The sequence below is a fragment of the Hypomesus transpacificus genome, chromosome 1 (assembly GCF_021917145.1).
Source record: "Hypomesus transpacificus isolate Combined female chromosome 1, fHypTra1, whole genome shotgun sequence".
Lineage (NCBI taxonomy): Eukaryota > Metazoa > Chordata > Actinopteri > Osmeriformes > Osmeridae > Hypomesus > Hypomesus transpacificus.
Window position 1 is genome coordinate 2673702 of NC_061060.1, and position 18490 is coordinate 2692191.

The 18490-nt window shown below is 47.1% G+C and overlaps 1 protein-coding gene across 1 annotated transcript in view; it reads right to left on the reverse strand.

The window, feature by feature from the left end:
• The window catches only part of LOC124480861 (protocadherin Fat 4), a 74942-nt gene that overhangs the window by 18704 nt on the left and 37748 nt on the right, over positions 1-18490 (reverse strand). The window contains exons 3-8 of the mRNA XM_047040544.1: positions 16043-16304; positions 15366-15716; positions 13141-14066; positions 12290-12464; positions 1743-1923; positions 47-297 (exon numbers count right to left, since the gene is read on the reverse strand). Of these exons, the coding sequence (XP_046896500.1) occupies positions 47-297; positions 1743-1923; positions 12290-12464; positions 13141-14066; positions 15366-15716; positions 16043-16304 (2146 nt within the window). The remainder of the gene's footprint in view (positions 1-46; positions 298-1742; positions 1924-12289; positions 12465-13140; positions 14067-15365; positions 15717-16042; positions 16305-18490) is intronic.

The following is an 18490-nucleotide window of genomic DNA, read 5'->3' on the forward strand; positions in this document are numbered from 1 at the left end:
CTCAGAAGAAAGGAGAAGTAGACAGAATCCCTCTTGAACCACGCACCTGCCGAGGTGGAGGCCGGGATGTGCGTGACGTAGGGGTGGTGGTGGAAGCGAGGAGGGTTGTCGTTGACGTCGGCCACGACCACCGACACGGTGGCGGAGCTGGACAGCCCCAGAGGCTGCCCTCCGTCGGAGGCCACCACCAAGAGCTGGTAGCTGGCTCTGGCCTCGCGGTCCAGGGACGAGCTGGTGATGATCTGGCCCGTGGCAGGGTTGATGGAGAACTGGCCACTGCCTCCCGTCAGACTGTAACTAGGTGGGAAAACGACAGGAGGCATGTCAGGGCAACATGGAGGAGATTAATGTAGTTATCCTGTAAATGATACACATAATTCAATGTATTACACAGTAGAGATACAGTATAGGGCATGTGAATTAATGCAGTTAAATACTACACATACCAAATGAATCTTTTCCACGTCTATGTCGTGTGGTACTGTAGATACAGTATGGTGGATGTGATTTAATACAGTTACATATACACACAGACAAATTAAATCTATTCCATATTGATAACGCCGTATGGTAAATTATAAATCAATAGCAGCTCCAGCAACAGAATAGAATTTGTACGATCTATGTCCTCAAAAAGACGGGTTACACAAAGATTGTGGTATTTCATACATGACAGTGCCTGGGTTGGAAGTCATTTGTCAGTGTTGCCAACATAATCCTATGGAGGGCACTGTTTCAAGTTTAAAAGAGGCTTTGAGTTTCATGAGAAGGACACACAAGTGTAACATTACTTCATAAGCTTGTTGTGGTACACATTTCTTTTTTGCTCATATCCGTATCAGTCATAAAGACTTTCTAAGGCATTCATCTTACAATTCTTTTGAGATACTCATTATCCATTCTTTAGAGTTTTTCTTTCCGGCGACAGAGGCCGGCCTAGTGCAGGCCTCTGCAGAAAACTATCATTAGAGACTCCCCAGAGTTCTCTCTGATCAGAGACATACATTTCTGGTTTTCAAGAAGGATCGCATTTCACTCTGCTTTTCACAAGTTTCCAGTAAAGCTCGGATACAAATGTCTAGTGACACATACATGTACACACCAGCGCATTCTTTGAAAAGGCCTTTTTTTTGGGGGGGGGCATCGTTCCCTTCCTGAAAGCGACGACAAATTACCGAACAAAGTGTGAACACAGACGGAACACAGACCTATTGTGACAACAACAACACCACCGTCCGGAGGCGATCAGGGTCGGAACACAGAGGAGAAACAGTAGTAAAAGGCCTAATTTAACGGGCTGTGAGAATCGAAACTAATAACCGATGGCAACCGGCTCTGCTCTCCATTAGGGCTCCCAACCTAGTGGACCCCCGATGGGCGCTACTAGTTCTGCCATACGCAATTAACATCCTCATTACCATGTTTTGGGAAAGTGGAGCCTGTGCCTCCCCCCCCCCCCCCCCCCCGCCCCCCTCTGTCCTGGATCTTGGTCCCCAGGGAGGGCAGGCAGGGGTCAGATATGAGTCAAACGTCCAGCTTCATAGGCTAGGCCCAGTGAGATCCCCTGGGGCTTTATAGTGGAGGGAAAATGGAGGTGGCGTTGAGCGTATGGACTGTACCTTATCGCATGGGTGTACTTAGTCACTTGACTGTGCTGTGCGATGTGACTGTACCTGGTCACCTGATACCTGTCACATGACCAAACGTTACTCCATGAATGTGCCGGGGTCACGTGACCGTACCTTATGACGCCGTTGAGGCCCGCGTCGGCGTCGGCGCTGTCGACCAGCAGCACGTCGGTGCCCGTCGGGGCGTCCTCGGGGACGCTGGTGTGGAAGGAGGACGAGGTGAACACGGGGACGTTGTCGTTGATGTCATCCACAAGGACTGTGACCGTGCCTGTTCCGCTGAGAGGAGGAGAACCTGGAGAGGCCACAGAAATCATCTTTTAACAGACATTAAATAATGTCGGTGGTTGTAGATTACAAAATGGCAGCTTACCAGTTTTATAGTAGTAGTTTATTCATTTGTGTTCTTTTTTTTTTGCATGTTGGGTTTGCAATATGATGTATTGGCAATGGCTTATCATTTGCAGTGAAATACATGTTGAAGCAATTCATATTCTTGTGAGGACTCAACCACAGTGACCCTACATTTATTCCTGCATCTCTGGCCACATCAACACAAAGCACAAATCACTCGAAAAGGGTTCAATAACTCTGTAATACAATCTGCCGTTTGCCCTTCCTCTGGTCTCGGGATACTGTAGATTTTAATCTTGGTTCTGAGGTATCTATTTTAGGATATGCAACACACAGGGAGTTAGTCTTTGGAATTCGAGAGAACAGAAACCCTATTTTCAGCGAAAATCTAACCGTTTTTTTGTATCCAAGCGAGTGACGGAACAAGGCTCTCTGAGCCCTGGGGGAAGATTTAAATCAATAGCAGATGAAACCCAACTGCAACGCAGAAAACCCCACCGTTTCAAACATCTGCTTGCCTTCGCCGCCCTCAACAAAGCCCCCTTTCGATGGCACATTTAACATAAAGAGTTACCAAAAAATCTACAGCTTGCTCGCTTGTTTATTCAGCTGTCAGTAACATCAGGTGCTTGGACCCTCCCTTCGGTGGGATATTAATAAGAAATAATAAGAAATATCTGGAAAGTGTCCGTGGATAATCTCTTTTGTTCTCTCGGGAGCTGGGCATCATCAAAACTAATGGAACGCTGGAGAAGAGATCTGAGAAAGAGTCTCTGATAAGTCCATTTCATCGCCAAGAGGGCTCTTTTGGTTTGAAAGATCAAGGTAATTAAAAGCATGTGTCTGTAAGCTCAGCAGGTACTATAAGCAACAATCATCTGCTCGTATGGATGACAAAGGGATTAGTGCTCGCTGGAAAGACTTACATTTAGCTAATGGGATTTTCAGGAACAGCACCAGACTTTAATAGTTTTTTTTTAAATCTTAAGATAGCATTCTAAATGGCCTAACTCTAGCTGCCCAGGAGTTTAAAAGTTGTTTTTAAAATACACATATAAATGTCTGAGTAACTTTTAAACTAATATTTGATAGTTGGCTAGAATATTATGTTTCCTGTTTTTCCTAGTTACAGCTGCTCCTGTCTCCAGTGTACATGTTAGCATAAATACACTTAGCACACTTCCAAATTAACAAACACCGCCGCATTCCAGAAGAACACGACCAATGGCATCTTTAGGTTATTTTTAATGACCAAAAGATGCCAAAAAACACCAACTGTATTTTGGTTGTGAATCAAGGACTTGAGTCATGCATTGCATTAGTTTCACTCCAGAAATGCATTTTTAAGAATGTTTATTGCCAAATATAGATATTATATCATTTTAAGGTGTTCATCATTCCATAATGTCAATTAAAAGGTTTTCATCTGTTTGATACAAGCAGTTATCCAGTTCTGTCAGCATTCTCCGTATTCAGTTTCTTTCTCTCTCTTTTTTAGAAACTACCCCAAAATATAGTGGTCTGTATCCTTTCAGGCTGTCAAAACTACAGGCTATTGACACAACAATCTTGTCCACAACTGGTCATGTAATTCAGGATTAGGCGATCGCACACGAGGACAGCCAGTGTCTAGTCAGCGATCGTACTCAGTAGCATTCAGAAGCGAGCACGTTCACATAAGAGTCTCTTCATCGCACACCGGCAACCCAACGTGAGGCGACTGCCTGAGTCATCATACGGGGTTGCCATGGAAGCAGATTAGAAATGCCTGGACTGGAAGAGTGATCCTCTTAATTAAGGATCAATCTCTGCCAGTCGAGTGTCTCTATCAGTTTACGTGAGCGAGCTCTGAGCCTCTGTTCCCGGTCAAGCTCTTGTTCGTAGACAACAACTCCTAAGAGCTTTGGAGCTGTGTTGTGTCATAGATGTTCTGGGCTGCTACACAGTTAAGTGGGTTTCAAAGCCAATTGGTCCATCAAATGGGCCAATCAAATCCAGTCTCCTGGACTCATTAGCTCTCTGGAGCACACACACAATTGTACAAGCAATTAACAGATAAAACAATTAAGCTTAACCATGGCCAAAATGCTTAATTTGGAAATTGCCCAAGCTTGGTACCAGCTAACTTTATTAAGTGTTACCAGAGGAAACACAACAGTCCAAATGCGTTGGAATGATGATTGAGAATGACTGGCCTTCTCAGTGTTGAGAAGTGAATGACTTAAAAAATATTTGTGTTGAATTTCTGTTCTGGGAAACCAGAAGTGGTCAGCTCTTTTCTGTTATTCAGTCCCCTGTCAGAGCATTTCAGTAGCATTGTTCCTCCTGACTAACGGCAGCCAATCAGCTTGGAGCAACACATTTTTCCCGTTTCCTCACAGGACACATTTCGGCCCCTTTCCTGAAGTTTCACTTTTCGGCAGGATGTGATGTCACAACCTATTTACCAGGGGTGCGAGTGAGGAGACGGCCTTGCACACCTCCGCGACCCCGGCCCATCTCAAAGACTTGTGCACATGCGCAACCCCTGACCCCATGCCAGGCACCCCACCTTCATCACAACAGGGTTGGGCGCTGAGAGACAGACACAGTGACCCTGGATAATCCCCGGTAAGCCTTAAGGAAACCTAGCATCCAGCCGTAAACACCAGCAGCCGCACAAACCCTCCTCAACCTGACCCTGAACCTGGGCTGAACCCACTGCTGTTGACAGCCCGGGGGTTCAAACAAGGCATTTTTCACATCTTTCGGGGTGTATCGCTCTCCCAGCACCACGCTCTTCCACTCAGGAGGCTGTTACCCTGTCTCCATTACCACCAGCAGCTGCCTCGTCGACCTGCTGTCAAATGTGTAAATAGTTTGGATCTATCTTGTTACATTGTGTGGGCTGACAGATATAGATGTCCGGGAACATAATATCTTAGCAGCTATGCAAATGTGTGTAAAAGGCAGTTGTTAGAAGCAGTGACGGCTGTAGCGGAAGGTTTCACAGCAGCGTAAGTGAAACCTGGTCCTTTATGCAGATCCATGCTGCATTCGACTCTTTAGTCCTATAGCCACTTACAACAACATCATTTCAGACTCCTCACTGCTATCTCTACTGATAACAGAGACAAACTGATAGCCAAGGGATGTTGCGTTATCAGATTAACTGACAACACGTTAATAATCCACCACTACCATAATGTTATCATAGCTGAATACACAGGGGGCTTATATCATCGCAATGGCATGCTCTCAGCCTGTCCAGCCGTGCCTGTGTCTCCTCCTAGCCTCCTGCCCAGGAATCTGGCCCTGCTACTCAAGCCCGGTGTCAAGGTCGGTGATTTAGCTGAGGAGAACTGGAGATGGTGCCACTATTTAGGATCCACGGCTGCAAGCGCTGGGAGACGCGACAGATAAATATTCCTGCTGTAGGTCTGGCAGTGCGTGGATGTATCGGCCCGGTGGCTGTATGACAGATGACTTCACGCTGCCAGGGCAAGAGACAACGGCAGGGCGAGAGACAACGGCAGGGCGAGAGAGAACAGCAGGGCGAGAGAGAACGGCAGGGCGAGAGAGAACGGCAGGGCGAGAGAGAGCGGCAGGGCGAGAGAGAGCTGCTGGTGGAAACGACAGTGGGACACCGACAGAACCGGTTGCCACCATGCAATGCGATTAAAATGGTTGTTTCCATCAGCGGAAACCTGTTCCCAGACACGTTTAACATTTTCTGTACTTGCTTCATCAGCGGTTATGTGTTTTACACCATTTTCCAAATTTGTATTAAACTTCAGTGTGATTTCACCCATCGGCTCTGCCAGTACCTTCTTGTCTCCATCAGGCTTTAGGAAACCAAGCTCCCACACTCATCTGACAGTCTACTGCTCACTCAGGGGAAGACAAAATCTGAATTATAAGTATTTTGCAAATCCTACTGAAGTATTCTATGAAGTAGAAATACTTAAAATGACCCAAATGAAATGTAGGTCTTTTTTTTTTTTACTGCCCGAGTCAGATCTAAGCTTACCAAGTGTTGTCACCTGGCCAAATAGCTAGCGAGCCGTCAGGTAGTACTGAACCTGTGCTGTGATGAACGTTCATTAGTGTAATCGTATTTAGGGGTTGATCTGAGGTTGTGCGACACTGCAGTGACCTGACATGTCCTCCTCTCTCTCCTGATGGGACCCGTATGACACGGTCGTTACTTACCTCACGTCGAGATTAATCAACAAAGGTGTTTGCGTATAAACTGAGGTAAATAGATCAAGGTCTGTTCTTGTACTCTTGATTTCAGGAAGCTGTTGATGCTTTCCAGAAGCCAGAAAAAAACTGTGCAAAGTGTGTGTGTATATTCAATTAAAATATGTTCCGGAGATTATACATGAGGAGAGACGATTTGGGTTTCACCAAAGTGTTTTTTCAATCAACAAAGACAATGTTTAATCTCCCGGGCGCCTCGTATCCAGCATGAGGCGTTGCCCCTCGAGAAGTGCGTGAGCTGTAGTGAGGCTAAGTCCCAAAGACAGTCTTTCCTTAACAGTGTTTTTCCAGTATTTTCCGAGGGAATACTTCAACAGACCGATGGTATTCTGATAACCCTGTCTATGTTGTCAGTTGCCATTACAGTATGGGGTAAAAAAGCAAGTGTCATTTCACACAGAAACCTGACACAACAGCGAATCACTTTAAGCACTGACGAAGCATAAGTATTGCTGACCCTAACTTAATCACACTGCAAAAGTGATACTACAAATTCAAGGAATCAGGAATCCCTACTGGCTCTTCACATGACACAACTTGGGCCACAGAGACCAAAACATCATATCTCGTGATTCAAAACGATCCTCAGGTCCGCCAAAGTGGTGGAATTGTTGTGAGAACGAGTGTTGAATTTGATCAGCTAATATGCAATTACAAGCTTTCAGTGGGGTGCCTGAAACGTTTGTTTTCAGAGGGATGATCGAATGAGAGTACCAAACCCTGAATAACCTCCAAGCTTCAGCGTTCAAAATAACAAGCTCTGAAGATTTGCTGGACCACGGGCCATCTGCTCTCCCCTGCTCCATCTTAAATACACACAGACAGTTTCCCCTGTAAGCTGGTCATAAGCCCTCTCCAGAAAGCATTGTCTGGCATAAACATATGGCTGGGCCTAAGCACCTTATTAGTGTATATTACCAGTGGGCAAATCACATTAGCCTCAAGTAAGGTGGCATGGCCATACTTTCCGCGCCAGAGGGGGTATAAATACATATGTAATTACAATTAAACTATCTGCTTTTGCCATTTCCTGGCATATGCCACCAAGACAGCAGCGCGGGGGGTAACAGTTATTTGGAGGAAATCACCACCACCTCCCCCCTGAGAAGCTGGGGGGGGGCCCTGGTTACTCCCTCTAATCTGAGCTAAGATCTTGGTTTGGGTGTCTTTGCTGGCACAAGGGATAATCTGTCCCTTCAATATTATTGACGGGTCCAACGTTCAGCAGGGTCGAAACGAACCGAGCGGTCCGTTTTGATCGGTAGGAACAACGACGGGATGTCCAAACAGAGGGCTTCATTAAAGTCAGAAGAACGGGACAGGTTGACTTAGAGAAGATGGATGAATGTGTAAATTTACGAGACAGCCCATCTGTAGCCTGGAGCTTAGGGCTAAACGGTTAATTACGGTTTATGGACTGCGGCTAGATTGTGTTCTTTCGGGGACAGCGTAAATAAAACACATCATTACTCAGGGTGAATTGGCCGCCATCGCAATGAAATTGACATTTTTCTCTCCCTGAGAACCTGTTGCTTTGCAACAAAGCTCCTTTTAATGTGGCTCCATCCAGCACCCATGAATGGCCGAGGGGACACGGTGCAGGGAGAGAGCTATCCCGCACGGTTTGCCAAATATAACAAAGTAAACAGAGGGTTTCTCACAGTTAACGAGGGAGAGAAGGAAAAGGATATATCTCTCTCTCCCTTCTACATCCAACCTACCAGGCCACTCCCTGAAAACAACCTGCATTTCTAATAATGCTGCTCTCTCTGAAGCACTCATCAAATCATTCCTAAACGGTATATGGATTTACAGTTATTTATGGCGTGGCGTGTCTGAATGGTTTGACATATTTTTCTAACTGCCGTTTGCTCATACTCCAGAGCACATTCTGGGATTTTATGAAGTGATTTGCCTTTTGTGGTTTCAATACAATGGCGCTTTTATTTTTGTTGAGCTGTTCAATAGTTTTGAATTCCCTGTCAAACGCTAGACTCCAAGGACTCTTAAATGACTGATCCCCCATTGTATTGAAATGGTCGTGGAACAACAGCTTGTCACCAGTGTTTGGAAAACACACAGTATAACAACCAACTACACACAACAGCTTTTCAAATCATTTTTAAGTGCAAACGAGAGAAAACAACAGAAAAAGAGCTGGTTGTGTCATATATGTTGACGTGGTATCGTACAGGCCTAAACGTTTTCAGTATCTGCCATTTTGGCAGACAGAATACTACAGGACTAGTTTTGAATAAATTGCTCATTTGAGATTAACTGCTAGTGTTAGATATGCACTCATGGATAAATGAACCTCAAGAGGTTGTGAGGGCCTAACTTAGCTTCCATTTTAGAAAGTGTAGATCTTTTCTGGCTGCCGCAAAGCACTAATCATCCAAACCACACCACCTCTTAAAATCTCTTATTAGATACTAAGGCTATTTACACAAACACTCGGTTCCAGCTATTGTTACGCGGGCCGAAACACAGGAGTGGAAAAGAGAGGATAGGAACAAAAACAAAAAATTGCTAGACCACATTGTTACTGAGCCCTTTTTAAGAGTTGATCTAGAATGTTACAGGTCTGTTAAAAGTTCATTTGAGGAACCTGATATTTTAGTTGGCTTCATCTTGTGTTGCCACTAGACTGTTGCTGGCTGAACACTTCTGAAACTGACCCCATTAAAGATTTATTGTGGCAAGCTCTGGACAGTGATCTGTGAGACCCTGACTGTGCTCCTACACCACTTATCAGTAGCTTCATTAACTGAACTTTCCATTTAGTGTATTGTGCAGGTTTGAAAAATAACACAACCGAGCACAAAGTGATAAATATTTCCCACGGACTCCTTTCGGAAGAGACGGACAGCTCGTCTAAAACACGCACAACAGGGATTGACAGCTCCCTACGAAATCAGCACAAGGGACGCGTGATCCTGTTCAGAGAACACTCCAGAAACGTGGGTGGGTCCACAGACTGGATTCACAAGAGCCATTACGCAACATAAAAGATCCTGCTTTTTAAACGGGACGGTCATTAAAATTCTTTATCTGCTAAGCGCCCGTTTAGCCCCTGAAAAGGCAGAGTGCAGACCCTGTGGCCCTCTGGGAAACGCGTGAGAGACGCAGGGGGAATTCTGTGTGACCGTTCCTGCTCGGGCGTGGGCACAGGGATATACTGTGCCTCCTCTTTAATATATGTGACTAAACGTGGTGCATGTAAGTGTCCCCCTTGGGGCCTTCTCACCACAGGGGCCCCCACTGCAGAGCCTTTGCTGGGCTCTCCTCCACAGCTCTGCCAGGCAGACAGGATGGAGGGGGATGTGAGGACTGAGGGGGAACACATCATAGATTATATTTTATACAGCAGAATTCTTCTATCCACGATCTGTTATGCGTGACGCGGATGTGGGCACTGCAATAATTCTCTTTTCGTACGCCTCTTTGGATAAAAGTCACTGCTTCATGACTGAAGTGTCAAACGTAAATATCTTGATATGACATTAAGGTACATGAAATGCAATGGATTTGGAGAATAAAGATAATACAATAGTATTATAACTCCATTCCCTTCACTGGTCTGTCAACCCATTCAAACAAGACTATTTGTGAGTCGTGAAACTTCAGGGCACAAGAAGAAAGTCCTGCCATGCTGCTACTGCCATCAGTGACCAACTGCTGTCCTTAAGTGTGTGTTCAGAGGCAGTGGTGACCCAGGTCCATGAACTCTCCGTACCAACACACTGCACTGTGACTCCTTGTTAACTCCTTGCTCCTTCATTTAACCTTGGCCTCATGTTCATTCTTCTACCCTGGTGTGTGTGCGCGTGTGTGTGTGCGTGTCTGTGTGCGTACATGCGTGTGTGTGTGTGTGTTGCGTGCAGAGGAGGGGGGTGCATAGCTGTTGCTAGGCAGGGACCGAACTGAAGATCAGATAAATCTGCAGTTGATCCCAGATGTGGTCGCTCTATTAGCCCAGACTGGCTCTATTTGCAGTCCTGTTATCTCTCTCTATCCATCCCAGTCTGAGCCTCAGAAACGCTGCCAACAACTTTCCACTGGGCTGATCTGTGAGTTTCCCTTCGACAAGCCCGCTTGTAAAACACCTTTATACTACTTGTATTTGTGCCACGTTTTCAGGACCGGGGTGCAGAGCTCCAGAGGAGTCCAGGCGTGTGCCAGGCGCGGCTCTGCGGAGCCAGGGGTCGTTATGAGAGCCAGCGGCTGGGAGCTCACCCCGGCTCCAGACGTTTCACGACAGATTTCACTCAACGGAGCAGGTCTGAAACTCCACTCAGTCTGCTGTTATTAAGTTCACCTTCCGTCCGCAGGCCAAGCAGGATGGAGACAACCATGAGATGGAACGCAGGCACACTGGCTAAGTGGAATTCATGACATAGTTCACCAAGCAGATCCTTATAAAAAAAAAAATGAAAATAAAATACATAAAAATGTACTCAGTCTTTCTTAGTTGGATTAACACGTTTCCTAGTTTACACACAGTCTTCCATTTCAGTATTTCAACTATGGTTTGCCGTTGTGTGCCCCCATTTAGTCTAATTCATGTTCCAAGTGACATTCACCAAACACCGACACATAAATAAACAAAACGTATCACAGAAAAAAACTGTGCTAGGCAGTGTTAGATGTTTTCAGTTGAAAACTGGCTGGAAGACCATTGGTTCAGATCCCGACTTCCTCGTCCACCTCTGACACATCCAGCCAGAGGCTTCATGGGATAAACATTTCCTCCTGCGTCTCAGTCCTGGCCTCAAACACACCAGAAAAGCATCTCTGCTATTTTCACAGTGTAATTATTGTTTTTTTTTCTTTTCATATTTTGATATTCCACACAAGGCCTGCTGTAGAAAAGGCTGCTTGCTGTAGAATCCCAAATACAAAAGTCATAATATTATGAATTTCCTGACAGGCCTTTGATGATGGAATAATTTGACAAGCCTCTGAATTATGGCATTCTCATAAACCATAGATCTGCACCTAAACACAAGAGCCGTTATTAACCCTCATAAATCCATCACAACACCACATCCTCACGTTATACATAATCCATCACAACTTAAAACTACTACAAAACCTCTTTAACCTATTCAAGGTAACCGCACACTTGATTTATAATACAAATAAACGAATGCACACGTTGACGCTTTTAGATATAGAACTAGGGCTCAGGTCCTTCATAAAGACTAACAGGCATAGTTCGGTTTTTCAGAGCACTTCCGCTATTGTCACCATTCTCGCCAGCAGGCTACGCAGTCCAGAACACCCATCATTACAGAGAAAACACATGGTCATCCAGGAATGAACAAGAACCGCCCTTTGACCATGACGGTCCTGCCAAAGCATCCCAAGGAAAACCTGTACTTAACCGGGCTAGTGTGTGATTAAGCTGGAATAGGGATACGCATGCACTCTGTTCAACTGCACATTTACTGACCTCTATGGAATAACAAGCTAACCTTTTATCTGCATATAACAAGCTATACCACTGTGCCCAAACAAACACAGGACCCTGTTCATTCAAACACGCAAGCCAGGTTTCCGGGGAATAAGTCAAAAACACAATTCTTCTTTTAGTGACGCGCGCGAGAGAGAGAGAGCGCGAGAGAGGAGAGAGAGAGCACATTCAGATTATCTCACTCAGTGAAAACATCACGCTCAGCGTGAAACTGTAATCACAGCATGTTGACATTCTTGTTCATTTCAGAAAAGAAAAGCTACTTTTAGGGTCGGATTTTGCAACTTTGCTGAATGCTGAGAATCCTAAACCTGTTTTTTCAAGGCCTCTTTCCTCCGTGATGAAACCCACATGGGCCCTGTGGACAGAGCTGTAACTTCACGAGATATATGCTGCCATGAATAGGGGACGATAGACATTAAGGTGAGCATGCTAAATGTGTTATGAGTTTAGATATGAGCATCGGTCCATGATGAAAAATACCGCCCCCATCCATCTCAATACCGTCTCGTACTGAAACACGGAGAACATCTCAACAGGTCTGGGCCCAGCCTCCCAGCCTCCCAGCCTCCTGTTAGGGCGGTCTCACCTGAGTCCGTGGCCGTGACCAGGAGGGTGTACTGCCCTCGGGCTTCCCGGTCCAGGGTGTGGGTGAGGCTGAGCTGGCCGCTGGAGGAGAGGCTGAAGGAGCCTTCCTCATTCCCGCCGCTCAGCATGTAGCTCAGCTGGCCGTTGGCTCCCTGGTCGTCGTCTCTGGCCACCACCTGGCGCGGACACACAGAAACAGGCTCCGTTCGTGACGGGAGCACGCACGACTCCTACCCGGTCTAGGATCGAGTCAGACGCTAATAAGTTCTTAGAAAAAAAAGGGGTTGACGTTCGGATGTTCTTTGGTACCCGCTCCTGCACAACCCCGCCCGCCCCCCTGTCCCTCGACAATACGCTGGGCATTCGTCTCTACACCACAGGGCTCATTAGGGAGTTCAAGTGCATCTGCAGACTCATTTCCTTGAAGATTTATGGACTGAAGAAGCTTAACTTGGACTATTTCTACTACTATCACTGGAACCAGACTTTTTAAAAGGTTTATCTAGTTATGATGCTACTTAAGACCAATGTTATTGCAATACAGTTTGGTAGAGAACAATCCAATATTTCACTTTTTTGTTCGTTCTTCTAAGAAAGATGTCAAAGTGTGTACTCATAAGTGGTTTCATATATCATCCCCTTAGTACCGTATGTCAATCGCACATTTCTTCTTGGCAGTTTGCAAAACATGACCACCGTGCTTGATGTTTTTGTAAACCGATCCCTTACACGTACATATTGGGTTAATATGCCTACAAACTTGGTTAAACCATTAGCTCATTTAAAGTCCTGGGGCGGCTGTATGAATTGGGCTTTGTCTAGAAGGACCCGACTCAAACCCGGAGCACTGACCTGTAGAACGTTTCTGGGAAGACTTCCCAGGTTCTCCTGGACGTTCACGGAGTAAGGCGACAGCTCGAACACGGGCGAGCAGTCGTTGACGTCCAGCAGCACGATGTTGACGGTGGCTCGGTCCACCTTGGGGCTGCTCCCTCGGTCGGCTGCCTGGACCACCAGCGAGTACGACACCCGCGCCTCCCGGTCCAGCTGCCGGGCCACCGAGATCACCCCGGTCACCGAGTCGATCCTGAAATCCGAGTTGCCGGAGTTCCCTCCGCCAACGGAGAAGCGGATCTGCCCATTGGTCCCCTCGTCGGCGTCGCTGGCAAACACCTGGAGGACGTCCGTGCCCGTCAGCATGTTCTCCTCAATCTCCACGTCGTAGATATTCTGGGAGAAGCTGGGCGTGTTGTCGTTGACGTCCAGGACCATCATGGTGACCTCCATGGTGGAGGACAGGGGGGGTTCCCCTTTATCCGTCGCCACCACCGTCAAGGTGTAGTTGGAGTGCTCCTCTCGGTCCAGTTCCCCCACCAGCCTCACGTCCCCATCGATGGTGCCGATGCTGAACTTGTTCCCGTGGCGACCTCGAAGGGAGTACTCCACGTAGCTGTTGGGGCCGCTGTCGGAGTCGGAGGCCTGGGCCTTGAAGACCACGGTGTCGACCGGCGTGTTCTCCTGGATGAAGGTCATCTTCTGCGAGGTGAAGGCGGGCGGGCAGTCGTTCACGTCCAGCAGGATGATGGAGACTTGGGCCGTGCTAGTGAAGCGGGACAGGGGGGCTGGGGCCATGTCCTGGACGGTCACCACCAGGTTGTAGAAAGACTGGGTCTCTCTGTCCAGGGTCTTTTTGGTCTGCAGAACGCCTGCCTTGGTGATGTCAAACTGGCCCTGGGGGTCACCGGACACGATGCTGTAGAACAGCTCCGCATTAGGACCTGGGAGGAACACAAACAGACATACTGGGGTTTTTGGGGTGTAAAAATATCAACACATCACTATTATGTATGAGGACACTCAAATGTCAGATGGCTAAGCGGTGAGGGAGTCGGGCTGGATTGATTCCCCGCTGTGCCAAATGATGTTGTGTCCTTGGGCAAGGCACTTCACCCTACTTGCCTCGGGGGGAATGTCCCTGTACTTACTGTAAGTCGCTCTGGATAAGAGCGTCTGCTAAAATGACAAAATGTAAATGTATCCATTTTGTATGAGCCTCCTAAAATTGCAATCAACCAATTTGTATACACCAGCATAACAAAGTCAGCCACAGTAAGCAGTTTGACAGATCTGTATAGGAAGAGAAACATTACAGCAAAGTCCGTAAGTGCAGCACTTTCGGAAACGCTACCTAATAGAAACATTTATTCAAATGACATAACTGCTGTAATGGCACAACTACACTGCCAACAAACAAAAAAATCTATCTGGCCTTGAAATCTAGCCTAATTCCTGTCCTGCCCTGGAGCCGCAGCAAAATGAGGCTTAATTGAGCGTCTGTAATGCAAGTCATTGGAGTATTCATGTGGAACCTCAACAGCACCTTCCCACACTCCGGCGAGTATTTACAGTACACACGTAATCCCTTATCAAAAGCCGGGGGACACATTTACCACGGCGACGGCGACCCGACCGCTTTCGGAGGTCGCGGCTCAGGAAACGCTCACAAGGACGCTTTGTGGAGCTTGTTGCTGAGCAGTCTGGGACACCGTGAGAGGGTCGGGCCGCCAGGACTGGGAAGGAAGGATCCAGACCGCGCTTGAATCCAGACAGCTTTTCTCCCCCCAGGAATGTGGGTCAGAGTAACCACATTAGGTTTGGTGGAGGGGTAATTACAGTAGGAGAGGGACAGAGCTGGTATAATAGCATGAAGGAGTAAAGAAACTCTAAACGTCTGACCGTAACCACCTGATATAGAAACATACCTTTGCCCGCTTGGGTTGTACAGTGGCTCTACTGTTTTTGACCAAATTATTTCGACGTGTGATGGAAAAGCGAAAGCCGAAGAGGTTGGGGTTGGGGTTGAGTATTATGTGTCTTGACTGGTTATTTCAAGTAAAATGCTATCTCGTTTCCTGCCGCCGCGTTCTTTTCCCCCGCTCGCGTTCGCCGACGGCAAGGACTATCTCAGCGACTCTCAACGAATCGGGTTTGTCAGCGAATGACCTGTGGCCCTGCCATAACCCCGGAAGTAAGACATTCCTCACACGACAAAAGAGCGGAAGAGCGGGGAAACGTACCATCGTCGGCGTCACTGGCCCCCACCGTGACGATACTGGAGCCAGGAGGAAGGCTCTCAGTGACGGACGAGCTGTACACGCTGCTGTTGAACACGGGACGGTTGTCGTTCACGTCCAGGATGTTGAAGTAGACCCTGACTGTGCTGGCCAGCCCGCCCCCGTCCTGGGCCCGCACCGTCAGGATGTAGTACTGCTGGGATTCGTAATCCAGAGGCCTTGTCACGTTGAAGACCCCCGTCACAGGGTTAAGGAGGAAGGTGTGGTCTTCATCGTCCTCCTCCAGTGAGTAGGTGATCTCACCGTTTACCCCGGAGTCTGAGTCGCTGGCCAAGATGGCCGCCACGATGGAGCCTGGGAGAGGTAGACGGGCAGACAGTGAGGATTTGTGGGGTTTTGGGTCTGTTACAGCAGGCCGTCTCTCTGCCAACCCAAACCCCTCCGAGCTGCTTCACAACCCCCTACACAACCCCACCAACACTGGATTTCATGGAATAGGTGCCACAGTTAATTTGATGTCTCTTGTTGACATTAAGCTGCAACCTCCTGCATTAAAAGCCTTTTAGACATGCCACATGCATGTATAATGGTCTAAATCTTTCATCCACAACTGAAATATGCTTGAAAATGTGGTGATTAGGTCATTGGCAGAGAGAGAGCGCGTGACGAGGAGACGCTACCTGGTGCCATGTCCTCGGGGAGGTCGAAGGAGTACGTTTCCCGGGAGAATTTGGGCGTGTGGTCGTTGACATCGCTGACCGTGATGTTGAGCCTCATGTCCGAGGACTGCTTCCCGTCGTCTGCTCGGACCAACAGGGAATACTTGGAGCGGCGCTCACGGTCCAATCGCTTGGTGGCGATCAGGTCACCTGACTCGGGGTCGATCCGGAAGCTGTCATCGGCGCCGCTGATTATGGTGTATGTCACAAGGGCATTAGGACCCTGCAGAGGAACAGACACAGAGAGCTTTTGACTTCAGAGGGTTTGTGTAAGGATAAGTAACTGCAGGCGTGGATAAGAACAGGAAGTGGTTTTAGAACAACAATAACAATGTATTCTTTTGGCAGTTGCTTTTATCCAAAGCAAGGCACAATGGACAAATTTAAGCTGCTAGCTCTAGGGCTGCAATCAAATGCTCTACTAAAACCTCCATCCTGGGTTGAACAACCCTAACCTGCATTTGATTCTGGAACTTTGCACTGAATTTTATAACTCCCACATATCTCAGAACACAAAATCCACTGCATATAAAGACTAAGAAATCTGCTGCATACCTGAGCTTTGTTTAACATACATGTTCTTTGTCATGTATGTGATTTGTATGAGCGATTGTATGACATCAAAGTACTTCTACCTGCTGATTTAATTAGCTAGAGATGTCATGTGCTTTCATAACTCACTGCTTACCGCCCCACTTCAATAACAGACTGCATTGTAAGGCAAGCTGTAAAATTAGCTCTAAAACATCACACATTTAAAAAAGTGACATTGCTAAATAGCTTCACTGCTAATCCAGCACGTCACTTCCAGAACTTTTCAGAGAATGAAGTGACCATTTCAGAGAGAGAGAGAGAGAGAGAGAGAGAGAGAGAAAGAGAGAGAGAGAGAGAGAGAGAGAGAGAGAGAGAGAGAGAGAGAGAGAGAGAGAGAGAGAGAGAGAGAGAGAGAGAGAGAGAGAGAGAGAGAGAGAGAGAGAGAGAGAGAGAAAACACAGGAGCTGAATGGCTGAATCCTCCCGAGACCTCCTCTTGGTCTTTGAACTTTGGGACTATAGTGTTCCTCTATAAATGCAGCTAATAGATCCCTTGATACCTTGGACAAGTATGGCTACTCCACATGCAAAAGCCATAGCAGGGACTTGGAGCAATTGGAGTAGGGGGCCAAACACGATATGACAACTGAATAACGGTGGCGAAAGAGCTTGACGTTTATGTTTGTTCCGAGCATAATAGAGGAGCAGATCTCTGTCTGCTCCTGTCTTGTGCTGAGGCGGACTCAGTCGTTTCAAAAGGCTGTACCTTTCATCAGGCAGAAGTGGGCTCTGTTTCACACAGTCAAAGCTGAAGTTAAAAGCTTACAGTGTTTCACTCATAGCTGACGTTAGGGCTTCTTTTGATCTCGCTGACACAACGGTCAACGGAGTACATTTCGTAGCTTCCGACCTGCTCATTGAAACTGAGTTTTAGTCCGGCAGTCTGATCGCCGAGGGAAGAGAGCAGGAGAACAGATAAAGGTTACGTCTCAACACTCTGTTTCCCATCAGTACTTTAACACACAGCCTCCCTCTGACCCAGTCTCATACCAGAGAGAACCAGACACCAACCAGTAAAACGTTTTTTTAAATATATATATATTTTTTTATATATTTTTTTTTTTTTACTGAGGGAGGTCAGAGGGAGACTGTGTTCATCTGTGGCCCCCGCTGTCATCAATCAGGGCTCACGATCTGGAAATCCCATCAGCCACCTGGGCAGCAAACCGGAACCTGACACCCTCCGTCTGCCAATTAATTCTCTGATAGGGTTCAAGAGGAGGGAGCAGGAGGAGAGGGAGTAGCCCCTTAACACACACACACACACACACACACCCTCACACACACACATATACACACTCCCCAAAGCCGTCTGCTCCCCTGACCTTCACCAGAAGACTTTGACTGTTTACCGGTTAACGCCCTCCCAAGACACGGTGGGTAGGGGGAAAAAAGTGGGCCAACCAATTAAAGAGCAGAGTTGTGAGTTAGGTGGCCCAGACCTGAAGAGGAGGAAACTCATTTAGCAGATGAGAGGTTAACGGGAGCAGGCGGGTGGCGGGGGGAGGGGGTGAGAGGTGTGAAACAGACACGCGTCTGGGAAATACAACTTCCTGTTCGAAACAGGACAGTTGGCATGGGCCAATCACTACACACCTCCACCGCCCAATCACGACAACATGTGCAAAGGGTAACAAACGGTACTATACCTATGCCTTTGTCAGCAACACTTAGCTAGTGTTGTTTTTTTATAGAGGTGTTAAGAGTGGGGAGTCAACACATTTTCTGTGTTTTAGGCCGAGAACTTGAGGGTTAAAAGTTGTTGATCTGCTTCTTTTAGCACCCATTGTTTTCATTTTCTTCGTTAACTGAGCTG